The 26,599-nt window shown below is 46.7% G+C and overlaps 1 protein-coding gene across 1 annotated transcript in view; it reads left to right on the forward strand.

Annotated features, from left to right (window-relative positions):
- The window catches only part of PLXNA4 (plexin A4), a 502,236-nt gene that overhangs the window by 28,122 nt on the left and 447,515 nt on the right, over nucleotides 1–26,599 (forward strand). The window contains exon 2 of the mRNA XM_059471897.1: nucleotides 5,517–6,777. Coding sequence (XP_059327880.1) covers nucleotides 5,599–6,777 — 1,179 coding nt within the window. The 5' untranslated portion in view covers nucleotides 5,517–5,598. The remainder of the gene's footprint in view (nucleotides 1–5,516; nucleotides 6,778–26,599) is intronic.

The following is a 26,599-nucleotide window of genomic DNA, read 5'->3' on the forward strand; positions in this document are numbered from 1 at the left end:
TGCTGAGTTTTCCCACCCTCCCTTCCTCCCTCCCAGAGCTGTTTTTCAGCTCATTTTGGCTGTATTCAAGTTTTAACATGTATTTTTTTGCTCTGAGCTAGACCCAGGGTGGGATTGCTTCTATGGCTTTCTGTATCCAGGCTCTTCCTGCTGACTTTGTGGCATCCCTGCTGCCACACGTGGCCGTGACAGGGGACCTGGTGAGGTGGCTCTGTCTGACACCTTTGATGGCAGAAGGGCTGCGTGTGTGTGTCTCTGAGGAAATGCTGTGGTAATCACATGTTCTCTGAGCAGAGAGAAACACGGTTCTCCCAGGATTTTCCCGGGAAACTGTGAGAAGCTGTGGGAAACTTGGAGAGAAGGATTCAAACAATTATTATATCTTTCTGTAAAAAATTATATTAAAACAATATAAATATAAATATAAATATAAATATAAATATAAATATAAATATAAATATAAATATAAATATAAATATAAATATAAATATAAATATAAATATAAATATAAATATAAATATAAATATAGGGGGTTTTAACAGATATTTGGTTTTTTTTATAGATACGCTTCTCCAGAGTGTGCTGTTCATAGATCACCAATAGGTGAGAGAAGATTCCTTTCACCAAGGCCGATCAGGTCTTAGGTCCACCATTGTTTCTACAAAAACTGTAGATTTCTAATAAGGTGTCTTTTCATGCTCTCTGACAATGGAGTCTCTGTATCACCTCTGTCCCATATACCCCTTTGGTGGTAAAATGCTCTTATGTTCACCCAGTGTTGTGTTCCTTTCAGGAGCTGTCACTGGAGTGGGGTGGATTTGTCTCAGACTCCAGTTTAGGGACATGACCATGGATTTTGTGAGATTGTCAATCAAAACCCAGCTCTCTCTTTCCCCTCTCCCTGTACACTTCCTCCCGAGTCCTTCCCTCTCTCTCAGTTGACAGATCAGTCCTTTGTGTCCTCTTTATTCCTGATTTATTCCTACTTCCTCAGGCATAACTCATCCTTGACTTTGTCCCCTTGCACACTGCTGCATTTCAAGGATGTATTCATCATTCCCTAAATTTTCCATCTAATAATCAGAGTTAAAAGACATTTGGAGTGTTTCTTCCTCTGAGACACTTTCACACCCAAGCTGTTTTTGCCCAGAATCCCATCTATTTACCACACAGTTTCATGTTCTGGAATCTTGGGATTGTGTCCTGGAGATCCCTGGGGAGAGCCAAACTGCAACCTTTAACTCAGTGGTCTCAAACCTTTGCTGGAAATGCTCAATAACAACAAAAAGTAACCAGGCTGTGGGGTAGCACCATAATTTGCTGTTTTCCAGGGGGAAAACAGTATTTAAACCAAACTCTGGGAGTTCAAGGCACCTTCTGGGCAATGTGTTGTTTGCAAGCTATAAAGTCATGATTCTACCGGCAAGACAGTGGTGTGAAACCTCTGAAACAGCTGTGTGAAACAGCTGGATTTGCTCTGTGATCTTCCCAGGGACCTTGGGTGTGCTGATGGATAGGACATGTGGCAGGAGCCACGTTGAGGGGTGACCTGGCCTCACACAGGAGCCCTGTGTGGTGGCTCATGGCATCCCTGCTGGCCACATCCCCAGTGGAAAAGGCACTTTGGGTTTATTTTGGAAACAGCCAGCTCAGAGCCCAAGTCCAGCCCTTGCTGGCTGTGGCCTTTTGTTTATTTGCTTTGTTTTTAGAACATAATTACTCTCTTGTAGTCTCTGCATGTCCATGGCAGTGATTATTGCCTTCCCAGCTGCTGTGATTCCTGCCATCCAGACACAGGGAAAAAAAAACCCCATCCACAATTCCCTTCTCCTTGGTGCATCCTCTGAGGGCTTGTACAAACCCTGCTCTATTCTGCAGGCTAAACATCCAGGCCTCCTTGCCCCTGACCTCTGCTGGTATTTATTAATTAAGCCAAATTATAAATTATGAGGCTCCAGGACTGACTGGGGCTCCAGGACAGAGGGTACAGCACGAGCAGATGGGAAAGCAGAGAGTGCCAGCAGCAAGCAGAGAGAAAATCCTGCTCCTAGGGTCACTCAGATGGCTGCTGGAAGATGGCAAAACAGCCCCAGGCTCTCCCTGCTTTGTCCCAAAAAGCTGCTCCTGGTGCTCTCAGGCTGCTGATGCTCTTTCTTCAACAGGTGAGCTTCCTCCCCTGTGAGGTTCAGTGTTTTGGAAAGCATCCTTGCCTGCTATAAAGCCTTCCTGGAGTTTCTCACTGGAATCTCTCTGGTCTCCAGATCAAATTTGCTGTGTTTTCATAGAATGGTTTGGGTTGGAAGGGATCTAGCAAGGTTCTCCTCACCACTCCTTTCTCCTGTGAGTGATAGCCTGACCTCAAATCAATTCTCACCTGGATGGGCCTAGAAGAATTTATGTCTGGAGCCTGTCTCTTCTCATTTTGTGTTGGCTGTTTGTTTTAGTGGGCAGGTGCTGTGTCCTGGTACTGTGATGAATTTTGGACAGAGGGGCTGCTTGGTATCAGTCCTGGGATTGCAGCAGTTCTCGTTTCCCTGCAGCTCTGCTGACTCTGCAGAGCAAAACACAGTAAAATATAGCAAAATACCGTAACTCCTTCCTGGAGTTTCTCACTGGAGTCTCTCTGGTGTCCAGACCAAATTTGCTGTCTTTTCCTGCAGGGATCACAGAAGGGTTTGGGTTGGAAGGGATCTAGCAAGGTTCTCATCATTCCTTTCCTCTGCAAGTGATAGTGTGACCTCAAATCAATTCTCACCTGCATGGACCTCGAAGAATTTCTGTCTGGAGCCTGTCTCTTCTCATTTTGTCTTGGCTGTTTGCTTGAATTGGCAGATTTTATCCCATTTTTGCAGGTGCTGTGATGAATTTTGGACAGAGGGGCTGCTCAGTATCAGCATTGAGATTGCAGCAGTTCCCATTTCCCTGCAGCTCTGCTGACTCTGCAGAGCAAAATACAGTAAAGTAGAGGGGTAAAACAGGTACCTTTTTAGTACTTGAAAAGAATAATTTCTCCCTAGATCTGCCTAGCTCCTGATCAAACCAGTGCCTGTTAGAAAGGTGGATCATAACTCATCAGTGACGGGAGCTGGTGTTCAGGGTCGCCACGTGATGCTTCTGAACACAGGGCTCAAACAGGGACAGCTTTCCTCTTCTGCTGCTCCCTCAAGGATGGGCCCTTTTGAAGGAGGAATGGTTGTGGGGGGAGAGCTCATCCCACCACTGCTCTATCCATCATTATAAAGGTTATTAACAGCCTACGTGACCAGCCTGCCTATCCCTGCAGAGCCAGTCCTGCAAACTCTGCACTATAAGCTTGGTTTTATTAAATATTTGCTTGACCAGAGAGGCAAAGCAGAACAGGGTAAACATGACTAAAGCAAATGTGGGCTGACCTTTGTCCATCATCCATGCAATGCCTGCGGCTGCTGCAGCAGGGAGGGCAGCAGGAGGTGAAGGTGATGCTACAACAGACTGGGAATTCTGGCTGCTGTGAGAGAATTTTGAAATATTTGTGGTGGCATAAAAGTGGTGGCTGCTCTACAAGCCCAGACTTACCCTTTCCACTATCAGATCTTGAGGTGTTGTGAAGTCCCCAGGATGAGGTGAGAGATGAGAATTTGTGACTCCATGTTTCAGAAGGCTGATTTATTATTTTATGATATTATATTAAAAGAAATTATATACTAAAACTATACAAAAGAGAAAGATACATCAGAAGGCTAAACAAGAATGATAATGAAAGCTTGTGACTGACTACTCAGTCTGACACAGCTGATGGTGATTGGTCATAATTAAAAACAATTCACATGGAACCAATCAACGCCCAGACCACATTCCAAAGCAATCAGATAATTATTGCTTATATTTATTTTTTGAGGCTTCTCAGCTTCTCAGGAGAAAAATCCTGGCAAACGGATTTTTCAGAAAATATCACGGTGACAGGATCTAATCAGCCTATGGGTCAAAAGAATGTGGGGTTTATTCTTCCTATTATTTCTGAAGTAAATTTTTCAGTTTTACTGGCGTTAGCAGAACTGCAGAGATCTGAAAAAGCTGCACATCCAGGCCTGTGTCACTGTCACATCTTCCTCCCTGCTGGGATCTGCACGCAGGGATTTTTTCCTTGCCTCCTACTTGTGCCAGCCTGTCTGTCATCACTGATGACACCCCTGATTTCAGCAAAGTCACTCTGTGACAGAGGGGCTGGGACACGGCGGGAGTGGAACTGTTTGGCTTGTGTCCTTTCTAAAATCAAGAGCAGCTTTGTGATGTTCTCATCTGGATGACAGAGAGATGAAGGGCCTGGCCACCAGGTTTGTGTGGTCAGCGCTCAGTGAGGAGCTTGGCTTGTAAGGCCTGAGCTGGTAGAACTCCATGTCCCACATGCTCTGTGAGGCCATGAAGGGGTAAAGCTGTTCCTAGTACAGAAGCAACCAAAAAAGTGGAGGTAAAGGAAGCAGATGGATGTGCTGAGTAGGAAGAGGTGTTTCCATGGGGCTTGGGGATGTGCCCACCAAATGTTTGAACCTCACACTGCTTCCATCACCATAGTCAAAACCTGGGAGATTTTAAGGGACTGAGTGGTGCAAGGACAGCCTTTTCCTTCTCTCTGGAAAGGTACCAGGGTGGTTCTTGGGTTGTTGTTTTTCCTCCTTCACGGTGCTTTAGGCTTTATCACTGCTGGTGGATAAGCAACCCCTTTCTCCTCACTCAGCTGAGATCCCGAGGAGAGCTGGATCTCTTTTAGATGATATTCCCTTGGCTGTGAAGTGGTTGGAGAGTGGTTTGTGGTGAGAGCCCAGGGCAGAGAGGACACTCAGTGACCCTCTTGGTCCCAGCCCTTTGCAGATGTGGCAGTGACAGCTGGCACACCACAACCCCTGGGTCTGTACTGCAGGCTGGGCTGCTGTGAGGCCGCTTTGATCTGGATTCACAGAGCTCCTGCTCAAACAGAGCTGTTCTGGGCTGAGATCTCCCTGAAAGGATGTTAATGTCACACCAGAGCAGGCTCCTTCCTGGCAAACTTCAAGGGCTGCAGGAGAGCTCAGCATCCATCTGGCCCCATCCCTGTAGGCAGATCCCTGACCTTCTCCAGGCTTCAGTGCCTCATCCAGAAGAGCAGGACAATAATCCTTCTCCAGTTCTGGCGTCTCAGATAGCAAATCCACAGCTGGGCTGATGCTGGCAGTGCAGGCAGCAATGCTGGGTGATGTTTTTACCATTACCCTTCTGCACTTGCAGTCAATATTTGTGCTGCACCGTGGGGCATGTGGGTGTGTAATGGAGAGGGAAAGGGTGCTGATTTATTACTCTGCTGTGTGATTTCTGCTTTTTCTCCCAGCATCTTTTCTGTCAGGAGGGTTCCCTTTGTGCTGGTTTTAAGTAGAGAGCTCAGAGTGGAGAAAGGGAGGATTAGCAATTAAATACGCTCTGATGATGGCATGGTTGTGAAGGAGGGAGGAGGAAGGAATACTCCGTAGTAATGCACTTTTGTTTTCTTTTTTCTCTGCTTGTAGGACAGAATCTGCCAGGGAATTGGCGTTTTGAGTTGTACAGCTTCTAATCCTTGTTGCCTTGGGAATACAAACCTCTCTAATCATGTCGCCGGCCATGTGGAAATGGACTTGCCTGGTTTCCCACCTCCTGCTGTCCACCACAGTGTCACCTCTGGGCAGACAGCAGCCACCCCATCCAAAGAGGCCCTTCATCACCTTCACTGCAGAGCAAGCAGAGGGAAACTTCAACCACTTGGTGGTGGACGAAAGGACTGGGCACATTTACTTGGGGGCCGTCAACAGGATCTACAAACTCTCCAGTGACCTGAAGGTCCTGGTGACCCATGAGACTGGTCCTGATGATGACAATCCCAAGTGTTATCCTCCCAGGATAGTCCAAACCTGCAACGAACCCTTGACGCCCACCAACAACATAAACAAAATGCTCCTCATAGACTACAAGGAGAATCGGTTGATAGCCTGTGGGAGCCTGTACCAGGGCATCTGCAAGCTCCTGAGGCTGGATGACCTCTTCAAACTGGGAGAGCCCTTCCACAAGAAGGAGCATTACCTCTCTGGGGTGAACGAGAGTGGCTCTGTTTTTGGAGTCATTGTTTCTTACAGCAACATGGACGACAAGCTGTTCATCGCCACGGCCGTGGACGGCAAGCCGGAGTATTTCCCCACCATCTCCAGCAGGAAGCTCACCAAGAACTCTGAGGCTGATGGGATGTTTGCATATGTCTTTCATGATGAGTTTGTGGCCTCCATGATCAAGATCCCCTCAGACACCTTTACCATCATCCCCGACTTTGATATCTACTACATCTACGGCTTCAGCAGCGGGAACTTTGTCTACTTCCTGACTCTGCAGCCTGAGATGATCTCCCCACCCGGCTCCACCACGAAGGAGCAGGTTTATACCTCCAAGCTGGTGAGGCTTTGTAAGGAGGATACGGCCTTCAACTCCTACGTGGAGGTGCCCATTGGCTGTGAGAAGAACGGGGTGGAATATCGATTGCTGCAGGCTGCCTACCTGTCCAAGGCTGGAGCCATCCTGGCCAGGTCTCTGGGGGTTGGCCCTGAGGATGATATCCTCTTCACAGTCTTCTCCAAGGGGCAGAAAAGGAAGATGAAGTCCTTGGATGAGTCTGCTCTTTGCATCTTTGTCCTGAAGAACATCAACGACCGCATCAAGGACAGGCTTCAGTCCTGCTACAGGGGAGAGGGGACGTTAGATCTGGCCTGGCTCAAGGTCAAGGACATTCCCTGTAGCAGCGCGGTAAGTGAGCCCCTGAGCACCCCTTTGCCCTCCTCAACTGTCAACAGGTCTTGTCTTCTGATAACCAACAGGTCTTGTCTTCAAATAACCAACAGATCTTGTCTTCAAATAACCAACAGGTCTTGTCTTCAAATAACCAACCTTAAAGCAGAGGCCAAGGAGCTGAGACTGCCTTGTCCCAGTGCTGGCTCTGCCTCCAGCTCACCACACCACCCAATTTAACCAGTTCATGCCCCCAGTTATCTCATGGACAAGCTGGTGAAGGTATCAGAACAAGCAGAAATTCTGTGTTTGCTGATGAGCTAAAGCAAGGGGCCTTGGAATATTTGGGAGGAATATACCTGTTGTAGTTACTTCATGGTGCAAATCCTTGTCCCAGTGCTGGCTCTGCCTCCAGCTCACCACACCACCCAATTTAACCAGTTCATGCCCCAATTAGCTCATGGACAAGCTGGTGAAGGTTACGTCATGGTGCAAATCACAGGGGTGAAATCACTTAGACCCAGGTGCACTCTCAGCTCAAACCTAAACCAAAACAAGACCTAGAAATGTCACAGCTTGTGCCAGTTTCTGTGTGTGCTGGTGTCCTTTTGCTTCCCTGGGCTGTAGCTGGGGCAGGATTTATTCAGGGGACTTTCTGAAGCCAGGGCTTCATTTCATCCAGGGCTGAGAAGCACTGGCCATTAACCATCAAAGCCCATCACCTTCCGGTCTCCAGCCAGCTCTGCACTGAGAAATTAAGGCCTGGCTGCAGATCAAGGATTAAACACTGCAAGATTTAAGGGCAGGATTGGGGAAGAGGCTGGTCTGTCTGACCTACAAATGGTCTGAAGAAATTGCCTCGGTTTATTCTGAGTGCCACTGCGGGAATGTGCACAGGGCTGGCTTTGATGGCAGGCACAGACAGGGGCATTACAGCCCAGGGCTGCAGGAGCTGCTCCCCAGACTTTGATTGCCACCCTTAATGAGCTCTTTCAAGTGAGAGGCCAGTTCCAGTCTGAGCAAAGGGAATAGGGAGAAATGCCAGAGTGCTTTCCTGCCCAAAATCTCCAGGCAGGCAGTGCTCAGGATATGGGATTGCTCCTTGGTGCTCCAGCCTTGGTAGCTGGGGGGTTCTCCTGATGCTCCAAGGATGGCCCATGAGGAATGTGGATGGCAGTCTCATTGCAAGGACACTGCTCCTGCCTTATTCTGCCCTAATTCCCCTTTACACCCCTCAGTGTCCTTGCTTGACCTTGCCCTGCTCTCATTCTCCCACAGCAAAGGGACAAATCCTTGATTTCAGTTGGGATCTCCTCTGCCTAGACCCTCAAATCTCCCTGTGGAGCATTGCACAGGGAGAAAGGCTGTGCCCAAATCTGGCTTTGATTTTTTTGTTTAGCCTCAAGGCCTGTGCACATTCAAAGAGCTGCCTTTAGATTTAAGCTGGGAGCTTCCCACTGGAGTTTCCTTCCTGGGCTCTTAAGCCTCTCCGTGCATTTGCATATTTGCTCTGCTTGTGCTCCACACTAACGTTTTGCAGTGCTGGACCTCTCCAATTAGGAGGCCTGAAACCTCTCAGTCCTGCTTTCTGTGGCTTTAGACAGGAGCAAAAAAAGCCAACAGAGCTTTCTTGTGTCCCATGGGGTGAGTCCCAAACCAGGAAAACTGGTGTCAGACTGAGCAGGGACAGGAGTGCAGAGCTTAGAGAGAGGACACGGTGAGGAAAAGTGTCAGAGCATATTTATGAGTGTACATCTTCACTGTGAATCAGAGGCACTGCAAAAGGACCTGGAGATGCTTGAATTAAAAGCAGCAAGTCTGAAGTGCGTAACTAAGTAGGCTGAACTCCCCTTAAATGAGCCTGCTTAGAGCTGCTGGCAAGCCCTGCCTGAGATCAGCTGCGCTGCCTGAGGGAAGGGGTATTAGTGACTTGGCTGCTGAAAGGGGCTGCAGAGTCCAGCTGCTAAGCTTGGAAAATATTTGATGGTTGGTGAAGTGTTTTGGAGGCTGGATGTGTGTCTGTGAGAGCCTGCTCTCCTCTGCTGGTGTCCTGCTTGCCAGCCAAGCCCCAGCACTGCTGCTCAGCCACTCACACATGTGTTAGAGGCAGCTCTAAAAGCAATCACTGAGCCATCAGTGAGCCTTTCCCTGCCTTTGTGGGATGTCAAATGTTTCTCTGCTGGTGCAAACAGAGCCTTGACCTGCCTATGGTCCAGGCTGGAAATGAATTTCAGCTTTGCTGGCAGCTAAAATCCTGTATGAGAACAGGTCCAGTGGTGGGCACTGAGCATTCCAAAGGGACAGAGGAGAGATTTGGATTTGGTGTCAGGGAGAAATTCTTTACACAGAGGGTAGGGAGGCATTGGAACAGCTTCCCCAGAGAAGCTGTGGCTGTCCTTGGATCCCTGGAAGTGTCCAAGGCCAGGCTGGATGGGGCTTGGAGCAACCTGGGATAGCGGAAGGTGTCCCTGCCCATGGCAGGGGGTGGCACTGGATGGGATTTAAGATCCTTTTCAACCCAAGCCATTCTGTGATTCTTTGTAGGACCGAGGAGCTGCTTTCACTGCTCTGTCCTTGCCTATCAAGACACCAATTTGTTTTAGTAACAAACATTCTTCTATTTTTTCTAGTATTTCTAACCGGGCAATAACTGACTCAAAGGGGATCCACGTGACAGGATACTTCCGCTCCTTCCTTGGTGTAATCCTTGCTCAAGGCTATTTCGGGGCTAGAGAAACCTCCTGGCCACCATTCCCAGCACAACTCTGCACACAAATAATTCCAGGGATGTGGGGGAACAATGCTCTGGTCCCCAGCAGCAGATTCTGTAGCTCCCCTGGTCAGGCAGCTTGGTTACATCTGGAGCTGAGAGAGTTGAGGTCAGAAAAGACCTTGGCCGGACAAACATTGTCTCATGGTCAGTGTTCAGCAGGAGGCATTGAGTCCCCAGATGTCCTGCAGGGTTGGATGTCCTGGAGGCTTGTTCCAGTTTGGTTTGCAAAGGTCAAGGCAAAGACAAAACCAAAATAACTCTGTGATGAGCCTGTGGTTGCCCCCAAGTCCCTGTTGTAGATGTCAGCAGTGTGGTAGCAGAATTTCTAGAGTGGGAAAGGTGAAAGTCCAATGATAAATGGAGAATCCTCAGTGTTCATTCTTCTCCCATCTCTGTGTTACAGCTGTCCTCCCATTCATCTTCAGCATAAATCGAAAACAATGACAGATTTTTATGTCTGGGCAGTTGATTTGCAAATTGGTGATGTTCACTCAGGTGATGAATGGTCTCAGGTAATACCTCTCTGCAAAAGCAGGATAATAGCTGATATTTAAGCAGTACACTTGACCCCAAATGCTTAGAAATTCATATAATCAGAGAAAAATGAGGCTGGGAAAAAAAGGATTCTTCTGAGGTCATCTGATTTGCCCTTCTGCCCTACTTATAACGCTTCTGACAGATGTTTGTCTCACCTGTTCTTAACCTCTGGCTATGGAGATTCCTCTCTCTCCCTAAAATCTGTCTGTGCTGTGCTGAAGCTTTCCCTCATGTGAAATCTAAATCTCCTCTCTGGATGCTGAAACCCTTCCTGCTTATACAGTCAGAGGGCACCTTCAAACCCTGTGGACAAGCAGGGTGTTGGCAGAGGCAGGGCTGCTCTGGATGGGAAAAGAAAAGGTTTATCAAAACAGAAAAGCAGCTTCATGTTGGGTAAAGAAGGCTGTGGTTTCAGTGTCCTTCATAAATTTGGTAATGGGGCAGCCTGAGCTGGTTGAAGTTACCCCTGCTCATGGCAGGAGGCTGGGCTGGATGAACTTTTAGGGTCCCTTCCAACCATTCTGGGGTTCTGTGACAGTGTTGGGAAATGCTGGATTTCTTAAAAAATAAAAGGGAGGGGAAAAAAGGCAGTTTTAGAGGAGGATGGAGATGTAAATGTGTAATTTCTGTACAGGAGTTGATCACTGGGGGATTTGTTGATTGTCATCACGATGAAATTAGATTATTGGGTGCATTTTAAAGCCCGGTGAGAGTTCCCCTCCTGGGATGCTCAGCAGAGGAGGCAGGGGAGCCTTCCCCTGTACCCTGGGGACCAAGCAGGTGAAAGCTGTGAGACAAAAAGTGGATGAAGAAGAGGAGGGTACTGGAGACTGACCCCAAAGCAGCCTGGGGGTGTCAGGGCTGTGGGGAGAGCAGAGGAGCAGGAATCCTGCTGGAACTTTGGCTGGAAAGGAAGTCCCAAACCCGGGGTGCTGCTGGTGTGTGACCCTGGCTCACATCCCAGGGCTGCTCTCCTGGCTGATCCTGACTCCTCCTCATCCTCATCCTCATCCTCATCCTCATCCTCGTCCTCATCCTCATCCTCATCCTCATCCTCATCCTCATCCTCATCCTCATCCTCGTCCTCATCCTCATCCTCATCCTCATCCTCATCCTCATCCTCATCCTCATCCTCACCCACCTCCCAGCCTAAGAGACTCCAGTCCCTGTCATGAAACGCTGTCACCTCCACCACTGCAGCTTCCACCAATATCTGCCCAAGATAATCCAAGTGTCAGTCCCCAACTCCTGCCTGGCCTCTGCCTTTTGCTGGTGTTTTCCTTTCCTTTTGGCAGGAAATGGGGTTTGACTGTTTAAATTGCTGCATTCAGTCTCTTCCTGTTTTTCATGGCAGCGCTGTCACTTGGGGGAGAACAGAAATGTTTTCAGAGCTCACTGGCCAACAAAAGCCCTTGTGTGAAGAGCTGGGCAATATTTTCCCAACACTTTGCTACCAGAAGTGGATGTTTGGGTCCCAAGCCATTGTCTGACGAGTGACTTGGCTGTGAAGGCTTCCTGTGGCTGTTGGTAACTCCCCAAAACCTCTCTGCAGATGCTGCTGGGGAAATCTCTGGGAGTCCTGCACCACCTCCATGCATTTGTTCCTCAAATGGGCTCCTCCTGCTCTCTCCTGTTTTCCCTACATCCCCTGCCCATCCCTGCTGTTCTCATGGGGCTTATCTGCATTCAGGAGGAGTTTTGTGATTCGTTTTTGGATTTGGTCATGTTTGGAGGCCAGCTGGGTGCACAGACATTTTCCTTTAGCAGCACTGGGATGAACACTGCCTGCTCCTTGGGGATCACCTTTGGGGTCCCTCCTGCTCCGTCCCACCAGGTTAGGAAAGGCATTTCCAGCTCAGGTGGTGGACAGACTTTGTGTAAGGGATGGGACAGTCAGCTTGACTCCTGGGAAGGGGGAGAGATGGCTGAGATTTTGGGTTTTTCAGTCTATTTTATATTCTTCTTTCTCCAGGGCTTCTCTTTGCAATCACTGGTGTTAACAGGGATGGATTTTTCAGCCTGTTTCATGTTCCTCTTCCTCCCAGGCTTGTGTTCACCATTCCTGGTGGTCACAGGGCACAGAGCACCTCTGAGACACCAGGATGGGGAGCAGCAGCAGGCTGTTTTACAGGGGGGCTTGCTAAGGCAAAACCCCTCAATTTATGGCCCAGGGTCTCCTGGATCTTGGTGCTTTGCCCATCTGTTGCAGGAATTGGAAATATCTCCCTTGCTCTTTTATTTCTCTCTGGCATGGTGGGCAGAAGAACAGGGTCAATTAGAAAGAAGGACCAGTTGGAGCTGCTAGAAATAAGGGGTGTTTTGAGGAGAAAAATCACTTTACAAGCAAAAAAGCAGGAATTGCCACCCCTATCTGTCATTTTTCCCATTTTCCCTTAAAAATGAAAGGTTGTGGGAAAGGAGTGTTAGCTTTTGATGAGTCCTTGGGAAGAGGAAGGTGAGGAAGGAGATCCATGGGGTTTGGCAGCCCTGCCCATTTCTCCTGGCTGCACTGGTGAGGACGTGAGCCTGACTCTTTCCCAGGGGCATGGATCAATCCCAGGGATGAGTTATCAGCTTTATTTCACCTCAAAGTCTCCCTGTTTGCCAGCTGGACTATCCTAAATAAATCCCTGTGTGTGTCAGTGCCACTGCTGCTTGCACAACAGCACTCTTTGCTCATCCCAGTGTTATGGTGTTGTGTCCCCAGGACGAGGTGAGAATGAGAATCTGATTCCAAGTTCTTAGAAGGCGATTATATTATATTATATTATATTATATTATATTATATTATATTATATTATATTATATTATATTATATTATATTATATTATATTATATTATATTATCATATTTACCATATAATATCATATCATATATTCTATTATATTCTAAAATTATATTAAAGAAAGAGAAAGGGACATCAGAAGGCTTAACAAGAATGAATAATAAAACCTGTGACAGACTAGAGTCTGACACAGCTGATGGTGATTGGTCATTAAGTACAAACAATTCACATGCTGGGTAAACAATTCTTTAAATCACATTCTAGAGGAACAAAACATGGAGCAGCTGAGGCTTCTCATCTTCCCAGGAGAAGAAATCCTGGTGAAGGGATTTTTCATAAAATATCACAGTGACATCCCAGCTGGACAGATCATGCACAAGTTTTGTGCACGTCTTTATTCCAAATTTTACAGGCTGGAGTTTCTGATTCAAAGGGTTTGTGGACAGCTGAGGTCAATTCTTGGTCAATTTTTAACAGCATTTCTTCCTTTGAAAATGCAAATAAGAGCAGGAAACCCCCACAAAAACGATAAAGTTCAGTTTTTGGGAGGGCAGTACCCTGAGCAATGCTGTAATGCCTCTCTGGGAATGCTCGCTGGAGCAAACAGGCTGGTGGCTGCCAGATCTGTGTTTGTGCACTTGCTCACATCAGTTTGTGTTGGATGCTGGGTGTGCAGAGCTGGTGCTGGCCCAGCAGCTGTGATAAGGGGTGACAAGTGTCCTCCTGGTGACACTGGGGCTGGAGAGGGGGGGATCTGAGCTGGGGAGGAAGAGGGACACAATCACTTCTGATTGTGATGGGGTGAATTATGACATGTGTGTTGTCTCACCCTTCTCATGAGACTGAAAATGGAATAAAAGTTTTGAAATGTCTCTCATTGCCCCATCTCTGGGTCTGAAAAGGGTTTAATCCAACAGGTAGGGCTCTGGCTCAGGATTTCTGCAGCTGAGCTCTGGGATTTGCAAATCTCCCCCTGCATCTTCCATCTCCATCACCTCCCCTGCAAAGCTGGCTCTGCTCCGGGGTGAAAAACTTCCACAGAGAGAAATTCCAGCTTTTTCCCCACAGGAGGCAGCTCAGGGAGATACACAGATGGTATTTGTCAGGGTTGTGGTGGAAGTGGCCAGAGATGTCTGGGGCTGTGCCCTTTGGAAAGCAACTGAGTTCATGTCTCCAGTGCTCCCAGTAAGGTCCTGGCCCTCTGAACTGGGATTGGGAAATCCTCCCCAGTGTGGGGTGAGCTCAGGCAGAGTGTGGGTTCATCTCTTTGCCCTGGGGGAATGTTCTCTCTGCTTTCAGCCAGCAGGGATGAGGACAGGTCCCTGCCTCTGCAAAGTGCTCTGCACTCCAGGCAGGGAGAAAAGGGGCTTCGGGTGCTCTGGGGGAGAGCAAAACAAAAACTCTTAATCCCCTACATCAACAGAAGCTTGCACTTAAGGGCTGTAAATCAGGGCCTAATTGAGTGGAGAGGATGATTGTATTTGAGGTATTAAGTAGGTTTCTCAGTATTAAACACCTGTCCTTGAAAGGATACTGCCTGACCAGTGGGTGCAGAAGTAATTCTGGCAGTAATTAATTACCTTCACCATGAAACATCCCCACCCCGAAACCTCTCCTTCACAAATCCTCATTGTCCTGGGGGGAAAAACCCGAATATGCATTGGAAACAACCTTCTCAAACCCTTTTATTTCCTTCCAAAGCACAAACCAGGAGGAAAGCCTGTGCCTGAAAGTGGCTGGGTGCCAAACCCTCTCACAGAGCTGCTCTCTCACGTCGGGGTGACCCCGCTCACACAAAATGTTCATTGAGTGTGATGGTGCTCACAGGGGTCTGAGGATGAGGGAAGAGATGAGGATCTGATTCCATGTTTCAGAAGGCTGACTTATTATTTTATGATATATATTATATTTAAACTATTCTAAAAGAACAGAAGAAAGGATTTCATCAGAAGGCTGGCTAAGAATAGAAAAAGAAAGAATGATAACAAAGGTTTGTGGCTCAGACTCTCTGTCTGAGCCAGCTGGCTGTGATTGGCCATTAATTAGAAACAACCAATATGGATCAATCACAGATGCACCTGTTGCATTCCACAGCAGCAGATAATCATTGTTTACATTTTGTTCCTGAGGCCTGTCAGCTTCTCAGGAGGAAAAATCCTAAAGAAAAGATTTTTCATAAAAGATGTCTGTAACAATTGAGGGCAGAGCTGCTGGGTCTGAGATATCCCAGGCACAGCTCCCTCCCCCAGCATCCCTCTCATCCCTGCACCACTTGGCTCTTCAGGCAGCTCAGCATCAGCCCAGGTGCTGCAGCTCCCTGGTGTGCAGGTGAGCAGAGTCCCAGACCCTCCCTGCACCACCTCCCCGCCACATGCACAATTAGATTTATTCCTGGGAACTGCTCTTTGCTTCTTCCCCTGCCAGAAACCCAAGCTGTTTTCTTCTGTGGTCGAGCCCTGAGGTTGTCTGTGGCTCAGCTTTGCATTTTTGGAGGCCTCCACGTGATCTGCTCACATTCTCCCCCTCGCCAGGACTTTGCAAAGCTGACCTCGCCTTGCCTCGCCAGGAGGTCGCCTGGCAGGCCAAGAGACTTGTGCAAGAGGGTGGTTTTTTTTTAAATTAGAAAAAAAGAAATTGCAGAGAAAGCAAACCCCAGATGTCCTGGAAGAGCCAGAAGCAAAATGACTCCATCTCCCTTGGTGAGGCTGCTGCTATTTAAAGCAGCCGGAGCAGGGGCGGTTGTACAATGCCCATTCTGTTGAGGAGGGGGTCGAGGGGGTGCTGGATTCAGCTTTGCTCTCTGGGATAAATCCTGCACAGACCCTTCCTCCTTCACTCTCCTGATGCCAGTGGGGCTGTGGGGGTGGAACACAGTGCAGGCTCTGTCTCAGAACTTGGAGGCTCAGTGAAGATATTCAGCCTCCGGGAGCGACCTGATGTGTGTGTCTATTTATTGATATTCCAGGATTATAACATAAGACTTATCTGTTTTTTCCCTCCTTGAAATATCTCTATTTATCCAAATTGCATGGATGGGTTCCTATTGTACCTGGTAGGGTAACACATATATTTGAAGAGTGGATAGAGTGGAGATGGAGATGAAAAAAGATGTTTTACTCACAGAGAGATGCCTGAATCACATCTGACCATATTTCTGCCCCAGACACTCCCAGCCTGGCACCTGCACGGCTTTGCTGTTGGAGGATAGAGTTTTTGCTCTGAGTTTGTTTGAGAAGCATTTTACTGAGAATGGGACTGTGACCATGTTCACAGGGGTCTCAGCTTGAGGGAAGAGACGAGGATCTGACTCCATGTTTCAGAAGGCTGATTTATTATTTTATTATATATATTATATTAAAACTATACTAGAAGAATAGAAGAAAGGATTTCATCAGAAGGCTAGCTAAGCTAAGAATAGAATAGAAAAGGATGATAACAAAAGCTGGTGGCTCTGCTGTCTGTCCGAGCCAGCTGGGCTGTGATTGGCCATTAATTAGAAACAACCACATGAGCCCAATCCCAGATGCACCTGTTGCATTCCACAGCAGCAGATAATCAATGTTTGCATTTTGTTCCTGAGGCTTCTCAGCTTCTCAGGAGGAAAATCCTAAGGAAAGAATTTTCCATAAAAGATGTCTGCGACATGGGACAATATTTGGGTAACCTAGCAACAACTTTAGGACAAAATTTGGTGTTTGCAGAGTCGGCACAGACCTGGTTGTGCAGCTGGTGCATCCAGTTCAGGATGGAGCTGGAGTTCCATCTCTGGAAGTGCTCAAGGCCAGTCTGGATGAGGCTTTGAACACCCTGATTCAGTGAAAATGTCCCTGCTCATGGCACGGGGTGGGACTGACTGGTCTTTAAAATCTCTGTCAAGCCAAATCATCCTGTGATCCTTTATTTAAAGAAATACTCAACACTAGGAAAGGCAAGACAGCCAGATAGGACTGGAGCTAAATGGTAAAGACAGAGTTTGCTCTGTTTCCTCCATGCAGCACTGGGAGCTGGTGCAGCTGATGGAACATGTGGGTGACATTAGAGGAGTACGTTGCATTTCCCTGTTTCAATGTCATTACCCCGTCGTTGTCAGTGATCCAAAATAGAATAGGATTTGTACAGCTGATTTATCCTGTAAACCAGCTATATTAGCCAGGCACGTATTTAGACAAGGAGAGAGAGTGGGAGAGGCAGAGTGAGGGAATGTGCAGCAGGGAATAATAAAAATTCACTCCTCCTAATGAGGGAATGACCCGGTGTGGTGGTGTTTGAGGGTCCCCAGGACGAGGGAAGAGATGAGAATCTTGACTCCATGTTTCAGAAGGCTGATTTATTATTTTATGATATATATTAAAAGAAAATGATATACTAAAAGTGTACTAAAGAAAGAGAAAGGAGACATCAGAAGGCTAGAAAGGAATGATAATAAAAACCCATGACTGACCAGAGAGTCTGACACAGCTGGACTGGGATTGATCATCAAGTAAAAACAAATCACATGTGACCAATCAAATATGCACCTGTTGGTAAACAGCCTCCAGACCACATTCCACAGACATCAGATAGTTATTGTTTACAATTTTTTTTCTCAGGAGAAAAATTCTGGCAAATGGATTTTTCAGAAAATATCTCATTGACAACCCAGCACTCTTGGGTTGGAGCTGTTGGTGGGGATCCCACTCCAGGCAACACCGGGCTGTGACTGTGATGGTGTCCCTGCAGCCTCCCAACTGCTCAGTCCTGCTTCCAGATTCGGGAGCAGTTGGAATTCCAGTGAATTGACACTGCCTGGTACAAACGCTCTGAATTCCTCAAGCACCAGGATCTGCCCAGATAAGCAGCTACAAGCTGGAGATTTTCCCTTTCAGGGCTCGAGTGCTTTAGTTTGTTGTTCAAACTGATAACCAGGCCTCTTTAGTGCATCTTCTGTGAGATGATGGCACCAGACACATCTCCATTCTCCCTGATGCAGGATCTCCACTCTGTTATTTGTTGAGCGAGCCAAGCTCTCTCACCGTTTCCAGCAGCACATACATCTCACTCATTACAGCACTTAAATCACCTTTGCAGGACCGTGGTGAGGCTTAATTAATGCTTTTAAGAGGCTCAGGGCTCTCGGGGTGAAGGTGTTGCCTGCATGCAAAGCAGCTTTGTTATTTCATTTCTGCAGCGCTGCTGGCACGGGTGCCACTTTGCAGCCCAAATGATAATTTTTTTTTTTTTTTTGTTTCCCTGTGTAACAAAATAATAATTATGGCAATTGTGATTGCAGCAGCAGTGAATTGCTGGTGGTGCCATCAAAGGGAGGCAGCCAGACTTTATCTGACCAGTGCTGGTGTGTGTTCAATAGGAATGAGAGGGCTGATCAGGGACATCCTTTAGGATAAATGCAGCACCTTCTCTCAAAGGTGTCTTTCTGCTTACACAAAACCCCCTTTTCACCTAAGATTTCCTCTCTCTGGGACTCATTCTCCCCATTTCAGGTATATATATACCAGTGCTGCTGTGTTTCAGGTGTGTAGCCGAGCTTTGCTGCTGGAATAAGTTCTTACAGAAGAGCTCCAGCAGCTTATTTGATCAATACTTCCCTTTTGAAAAATCCCTAAATGCTTATTTACCCAACAGCCCGTGCCAGTTTCAAAGGCAGAGTCTCCACACTCGATAATCTCTTTTTTTTTTTGGGGGTGTGAAAAATTTTAAGTGAATTTTTCAAAGCAGTGATCTGAGAGGCACAGAGATTATATTCCTCTGTTTATCCCTCAGCGCCGCAGCCACACGATCCTCTGAGCCAGCAAGGGGAAGTTTATGGGACCACAGGAGAGCTCAGCTTCCTTTTACACCTTTTACAGTCACACTTGCTGCTCTTCAGCTCACATCCATCCTTCTGGCTCGTAGGAATGAACCTCAGTGGCCACACAGCTCTGGGGTGTGCTTTTCACCCCACCTGCATGGTTTGGAGTGCTGGGATTTGGAGTTGTGATGCTGGAAATTTTCTGGAGAGAAGGAAATGCAATATTGTGAAAAACGCCGATCACTTGTTAAAATTTTAAAGGTTTAATAGTAATAAAATGGTTATAAAAATAGTAATATAATTAGAATAATAATTGGACAATTTGGATTGGGACAATATGAGACAATAGAAACAAAGAGTTAGGGACGTCTGGGTACCTTTTCTGGGCAGCACAAGCCCAAAAAAGGACCCACGTTAACAGAGGATTAACCCTTAAAAACAATAACCTGTTGCATATTCATACATCTCATACATGATGCATAAATTCCATTCAAACACAGGATTCTGTCTGGCCAGGGTCAGCTTCTTCCTCTGAATCCTGACAGTATCTTCAGAGCTGAGCGAGGCAGGAAGAAGTTCATTTCTCCTGATAATGGAGCAATAAATTCTCTTCCTCTGAAAGATTCAGGTGTCCCATGGCTGGTATCTTGGTATGAGTCCTTTCCTTAGAAAAAAAGTATCTTACATAGCATAGTTTCTATTTAAACATTTTGTTATAACCTAAAACTATATTTAACACACTACTTAAGAGAATTAACACAGCATAACTTTCTAACACAACACATGTAATATTAATTTTAATATTTGTGAAAAGCCTATCATAAAATACACATTTTCCACAAATATGCAAAAGGGAGATTTTGCTGTCACAGGGATGTTTGAGATTTGAGATGGGAAGATCTCCATGAATGGAATATTTTATTTATTATGTTTTATTATCTCGGTCTGCATTGCTCCTGGAGGTACTGTCCCTTCTCAGACTTCTGGGGTCTAACCAAGGCAATGGAAATACCACTTAAATCACAATATCCCTTTCCTTCATGGAGAAATGAGCAATTTCACTTAATCACAGCATCTTAGAATGGTTTGGTTAGAAAGGACCTTAAAGCTCATCCAGTTCCACCCCCTGCCATGGACAGAGACCGGAGTAGGTTGCTCAGAGCCCACAACAGCCCAGTGCTGCTTCCAGAGCAGTCCCAGCAAAAATGGGAACCAGAGATGGAGAACAAATGAAAAACAATCTTTGCAATGGTGTCACCATGGCTGTGACAGGGTCAGCTGAAAGCAGGGCTCTGCATCTCTGAGGTGTGACAAAAAAATAAAGGAAAGCAGCCAGAATTATTTAAATTTTGTAATACTGAGCCTAGAAAATGTAGGGGCTCACTAATGGATTTAGCTTGTGCACATCTTTGGGTACTTAAAAAGGCAGAACTTGGAGGATGCTACATTTATAGCACAAATTTGCAGCACAATTCCTTTTATCCACAATTACTGACAATCACCCAGCTCTGAAAACTGAAGGAACCTGTTGCTCTCTGCAAGAAAGGCAGCCTCTTCTTCAGGAAATTGCAAATTTTACGACGTGGAGGAGCGTGGAGTGGACTGTTGGGGAGCCTCACACTCACAGCAGAGCAGGAACATAAATGCAGGCATAAAAAGTCTGTACTCCATTAAGATTCTGCAGCACTCTGGAAACTTGACACCAGTCCTTGAACTGGTGCTTAAACTACAGACCTAAAATCCAAATGCCTGTAGCAGTTCTAGTCAATTTGAGTAACTTTCCCTCTTGTTCTTGTGTTCCTGAGCTGTGTCTGAACGAAAACCTCTTCAGCATAGTGGGTGCAATTTCCCTATAATTGGTAAAGTTCCTGTAACTGCCCTGTCATTTGTATATGGTGACATGTAATTGCACAGCAAGCGCTGCTGTGGGTGCACAAGTGAAAAGCAGTGTGCAATTAGAATGTATTTCCAAATGCTGGCTCTTGATCCAGCTTCTGTTCTATCACTATTCTATCCCTGGGGAAACAGGGCTGGGTATTTTTGAATGTCACAAACTCCAGACTGACCACTGAGGAGGGGTGGGTTGGTGATCTGTGCTATCTTTGGTCGCTGCCCACCTCTTTGAACACAAAATTTTGAGCTGCAGATGACAAATATCTGCAACCAGGCAAACCTGGCCTTTTCCTGACCCAGGATGGGGAGTGTTGGAATCCTGGATGCTGAGAATTTTAGACTTTCTGTGCTTAATGGCACTGACCCACAAGAGAACACTGCATTTGACCTGAGGAGAAGGCTTCCAAAGTTGATTGATAGCACTGGGATTATAGGTGTGGAGTTGGTTAGAAGCGTTTAATATCACAGGGTGGAAAACTTAGAGTTTGGGGTTTTAGAATATAGAAATAAATATGAAGCAAGATGGAGGTTTTAGGGTGGAGGCAGGTTGTTCTTCTTCACCTTCTTCCTTCTTCACCTTTTCCTTCCTTCTTCTCCATGAGTTTGGGTGGCATTTTTTAATTGGACAGAAAAACCCACATTGCAGGTTTCAAGTGATCAGTTATTGGGTAAAAAGGGAAATAATCTAGGTGTCTTTTCTTAATTGGATAGTTTAGTCTTAAAAGACCTTGTAACAAGAGATTGTTGGCCATTTTGTGCCTTCTAATGAAAGGGTGCAGAACTCATGATTGTGAGGCTGTAACACTGATAAGAAATAATAAACAGCTGAGTCTGAACATGAACTGCCATCTCAAGTGCCTTCAATCCAGACCCAGAGAAGCCAAGAGGGGAGGGCACTGACAGACATCAAATTCCAGGAATTCTAGATATTTAAATATCCTATTGAGTGGACATGTGCCCACCTTCACCCTCATTCAGCTCTTGCAGCCAGGTGATGGAAAAGACCTTGGATGTCTCCTTGCAAAGACTCAAATGCCTGTAACTGTTGATTTCTTACTGCTGCTGGCTGCCTGGCCCTGCTGGCAGCACAGACATCCATTAATGTGTGTTCCCTCCATCCTCTGCCTCAGCCAAGCCTGAGATAACAGGAGAGAGGAGCCAAGTACCTGCCACCACATGATGAAGGCAGGGCTGTTAGGTATTAGCTGTAAATCAAAGGCAAGGCTTGGCCACTGGGACAGCCTTTATCCCTGGTGAGTCTGTGGAATTGCTTTGGAGCCTGCTGAGATATCTGGGAATAAAAAAAAAGCTTCCAGTGCTTTGATTGAGGAGGAAGATTCTGCTGGAGTGAAAGCAAGGAGGAGTGAGGGGCGGCTAATCCTTTATTGAGGCTCTTCCCCAAATGTGGATTAGGCTGTGTTTGATTATCAGGGGCTGCTTCAGAGCAAACAGTGAAAGCAGATGTTTAAGGGACAATTGGTGTATTATGAGCACTGTTTGCCCCTGTCTCCTGATATTTGGTGCTTCTGCCACTCCTGCAGTGCCAGCACACTCATTCCTGCTGGGAATGAGAGGAGGACAGGCAAGGAGGTGATGGAATCAAATCTCCAACCCTTCTGCTGAATTTGGGGTTTTGGGGGCTCAGCCAATCCCTCCAGGACTGAGCCAGCACCAGCCTTGTAAACCCACCCTCTCCAGGAGGGTTTGGATGTGTTAATTATTTATTTGATAGGTTTAATCCTGGAGGAGGCAAACTCTTGCCAGAACCCTGTAAATCAGGGCCACTCTTTTGCACACCCTTCCTGTTTCAGTGGTGGCTGTGACACTTGGCCATGGTGTCAGGGCTGCAGATGGTTGGTGACGCAGACAGAGGTGACAGGAGCAGAACACAACCAGGTAGAGAGGCAGCTGGTGGGACTGGGGAGGGCATTTATACCCTGATTGTTGTCTTATATATATCAAGAATTCTATTACCATTATAGGGCAAGGATTCCATATCACCCGAGCCTCGTACCGCCTCAATGTTTCTCACAGGCAACTCCTCTAAGCTCTGACTCTTCCTTGTCCTCACAGCAGCCAACTGACTCCAGTTCCCACCAATCCACTCTTTTATACCACTTATTGGCTACAGCTGTGGCCTGTTAACATCAGGCCTGCTCCTGATCTTTAGTAATTGGTTCAGCTGTAACTCTTTAGGGGATAAGATTACATTCTATATCACCTTCATTCACCCATACTGTATCCCCCTACACCCTGGGAGCTGCCAGTGCATCTCAGATGAAGATATTTTGGATATGCAGACATTTTGGATATGCAGACCACCTGTGCTTCTGAGTTTCCCTGGGGCAGGGTGGTGGTGAGAAATTTTCTCTTATTTGCAAGTGGGAATTTGGTGTGGGATGATGAAGTGGTTGATCCTAGCCCAGCAATCCAACTGCAGGGCCCCATTCCCTTCCAAGTTACCTCTGGCTGTGACTTTCTGGGTTGGATTTTAACTGCCCAGGATGTGAGAATTGCTGATATCATCCCCACCTCTTCAGACCTTCCCTTTGCCTCTCCCTGCTATCCCAGCCACCGCTAGAAGTGAATTCCTGCCCTCACCTCCCCCTTCATTCTGCAAAGTCGTTAACACGAAATTGCCAGGCAGAGAAGCTCCAGAGAGTTTAATGTGGCTACTTTATATTGCTGCTAGGAGTGTCTGGAATTGAAAATAAACCTGTGCTTGCAACTCCTGACCCTTTCATCATAAATCCAAACTTCCTTACGTGTCTGTCTTTGCTGCAGAGGATGACTGTATTTCTGGCTCTACAAAGGCCTGTGTGCAGCTGAGAGCCACAGCTGTGCAGGAGCTGGGTGCTGTTTATTTGGAGGGTTTTGCTTGCTGGCATTTTTTTGGCAGATGGTCCCCCAGAGGAAATAACCCAAATATGTTCAAAGAAAATAGTTTTCGTGTGGCTTGCTGGCCTTGTTTCTGGGGGAGGGTTGTCCACACGGCAAACCAGCAATGCTGTGATTGCTTCTCTGGCACCCAACCAGCAGCACACAGAGTTCTAGAATGGTTTGGGTTGCAAGTGACCTAAAGACCATCAAATTCCACCCCTGTCATGGGCAGAGACACCTTCTCTTATCCCATCCTGGCCTTGGGCACTTCCAGGGATCCAGGGGCAGCCACAACTTCTCTGTTCCCAACCCTCATCATAAACAATTTCTTATTTAAACCTAGTGTGACTTTACCTTCTTTAAAAAAATCTGCCCCCCTATTTCTGTGTAAGCCCTTCTTATAAGGATTCTCCTGTAACTAATGCCAGAGGAAAAAGATGAAATAAATTGGCTTAAGTTTAATTTTGTGTCAATGTGGGATTATCAGCCCCATTAAGGGTAGGTCTGAGCTCAGTTGGAGCCCCTATTCCTGTGTAAGCCCCTCTAATAAGGATGTGTTCTTCTGTAAATAATGTCAGGGGGAAAAAAGTTGAAATAAATAGGTTTAAATTTAATTTTGTGTCTGTGTGGGATTATCAGCCCCATTAAGGGTAGGTCTGAGTTCAGCTGGAGCCCAATCAGGTGCAGGGGGAACTACCCAGTGGCAATCAGATTATTGAAACCTCAACAGGTTGGAGACAAATCAGCCACGGGTGTTTGTGCTTAATGCTGTGATTTTGGGGGCTGTGTCCTCCCAGGCTCCTGCCCCTGGGGTTGGGAGGGTCTGGATGGAGTAGAAAAGCAGCCAGAGGAGTCTGTGGGTCCTTTCTGGGCTCAATGGCTTCAGCTGGAGGGGTTGGTTTTGCCTGTGCTCTGCTGGATTCATCTCATTTCACTGCTTGTCAGAATAATTTTCTCTGGTTTGGGATGGAGCTTTGCACCCTGCACCTTAGGTAAGATGTCTGCTGGCACTTTCAAGCTTTTCATCATCTTGGTGGTGGAGAAAGCTGTCCTGTTTTCCTTGGAAACTTTCCTCCCTTTGCCCTCTTTCTGCAGTTTGGGATTTTCCTGCTTTCAGCCTGATGTGACTCTTTCCAGCTTGTCAGGGTGAGCACTTAGGCAGTTTGGTTATACCCCTGAAATACAATTTGTGCTCATCTCTGAGCTTAATGGTTTCTGGGCAAATTGGGGCTGACTTGGAGACCTGGACGCTTGGATCTTACAAGATCCAAGAATCTAATTGTCACAGGACAATTCAGCTTGGAGGGACATCAAGCAGGGACCACACAGTTGGGCTGATTGGCGATTTGAAATTTTGGGGCCGATTGTGGGTTGGAATTTGGGGCCGATCACGGATTGAAATTTTGGGGCCGAGTATGGGTTGAAATTTGGGGCTGAGGAGATTTGAAACTTGGGCCCGATTATGGGATGAAATTTTAGGGCTGATTACGGGTTGGAATTGGGGGCCGATTATGGGTCGGAATTTGGGGCCGATTGGATCACCTGGAGTCGTTTTGTGGCCACCCAGCTGTGTTGGAAGGTGCATTTCCAGTTTGGTTGGGTGGTTCCTTCTCTGGCACACCTCCTTTCCCTGCTGATTATGGATTTCCACGTACTAGAGCTGGGTTGCAGATTTATCTTGGACTTGTTGCTGTCATTTTGGACTAGCAGCATCCTGCCTGCTGCTGATCTGCTCCCTAATTGCTCTTTTAGCTCTGCTAAAAAGGGCAGTCCACAAACACTAATGACTCCTGCAGGCCAGAGCTCAGGCTAGCTGATCCCTCCTAATGGCCCTTTGAATTCCTCCTAGGTTTTATGTATTTATAAACACATTTAGGACGCATTATTCTTCTATTCAGCAAAACCATCTGTAATTATTGCCCGTAATTGCTGGGTGAGGATAAAATGAATCAACTATCAGGCTTTTACTGCTGGTGAACTCAAGCAGGGACCATCACTTTTTTTAGCTGTGTTTCCAGGAAGATGTGAGCTCAAAGAAAATTGTCGTGGTCCTTTAGTTCTGATATATCAAAACTAGGCAACCTTCCTGTACACTTCATTATTGCTTCTCTAGGCCTTACCTAAACATTTTAAGTGTTGAAATCTGTGAGTGGCCCCAGCGAAGTTAATAAAGTCCAACTACTCTGGCTCATGTGCTGGGATATTTGGAGTTTTATTTGATTTATTCTGTGGAGATCTGTGACCTGTATTAACTTCACCTGCCTTGATGGTGCCTGAAGGTAGAAGAGCTGCCTGTGCCACATTCCTGGAACTCCCTGAAGCCCAAGGAAACACCTTTAGGGACAAATAGACATGACATTAATTTAAGTGAAAGGGATCCCAGTGGAACATCATGTGCTGAAAATGCTGCTGAGTTCAAATGCAGTGGGTGTTGGAGCTCAGGCAGCAGTATTGATGGATAGGAATTTTTCTCTGGTTGTTGGGAGTTCATGGGTATCTCCAAAAAAAAAAAAAAGCTGGAAATTCCTCATGGTAGCTGTGGAAGCTTCCCTCCTCTCCAAAGAACTACAGGAAATTACAGAATCCCAGTTAAATCACAGAATGGTTTTGGTTGGAAGGCACCTTAAAGGAAGGAAAGATGGGTGCTAATGTCCTTACATACAACTCGATGGGTGAGGGGTCTTTAGGAGGAATGGGTGTTAATGTCTTTGAAATGGGCCTAAATGTCTGTACCAACCACAAAACATGGGAATTTGGGAATTTTAACTATGGTTTGAACTCCTGAGCTTTAGGGTTGGACAAATGGGTCTGGGTAATATCTGAGGCACTTCTGGTGGATCCCCTGAAGGTAGACAGCCAAAACTGCTGAGTTTTGGGGGAAATTATAGGTTCAAGAGGGGATATGTGGGAGGTGGATTGGGAAGGCTGCACCTTCCTGGTAATGGGGAAAGGAAGAGGGTGAGTTTAGAATAAAAGGAGGCTGTGTGCTCTGAAACCTAGAGAGTGAAACCCCATGGGGGTATGCCCCAGTGAGCTCTCTCTCCATTTATTCAAATAAAATTGCAGAACTCCTCTGTCTCTTTTATGGACACTGGCATTTCACAGAGTGTTTTTTCCCCACACCATCCAGTCTCGCCCCTCTGCCATGGTCAGGGACACCTTCTGCTATCCCAGGTTGCTCCAA

The sequence above is a fragment of the Ammospiza nelsoni genome, chromosome 5 (assembly GCF_027579445.1).
Source record: "Ammospiza nelsoni isolate bAmmNel1 chromosome 5, bAmmNel1.pri, whole genome shotgun sequence".
In the NCBI taxonomy this organism is placed as follows: domain Eukaryota; kingdom Metazoa; phylum Chordata; class Aves; order Passeriformes; family Passerellidae; genus Ammospiza; species Ammospiza nelsoni.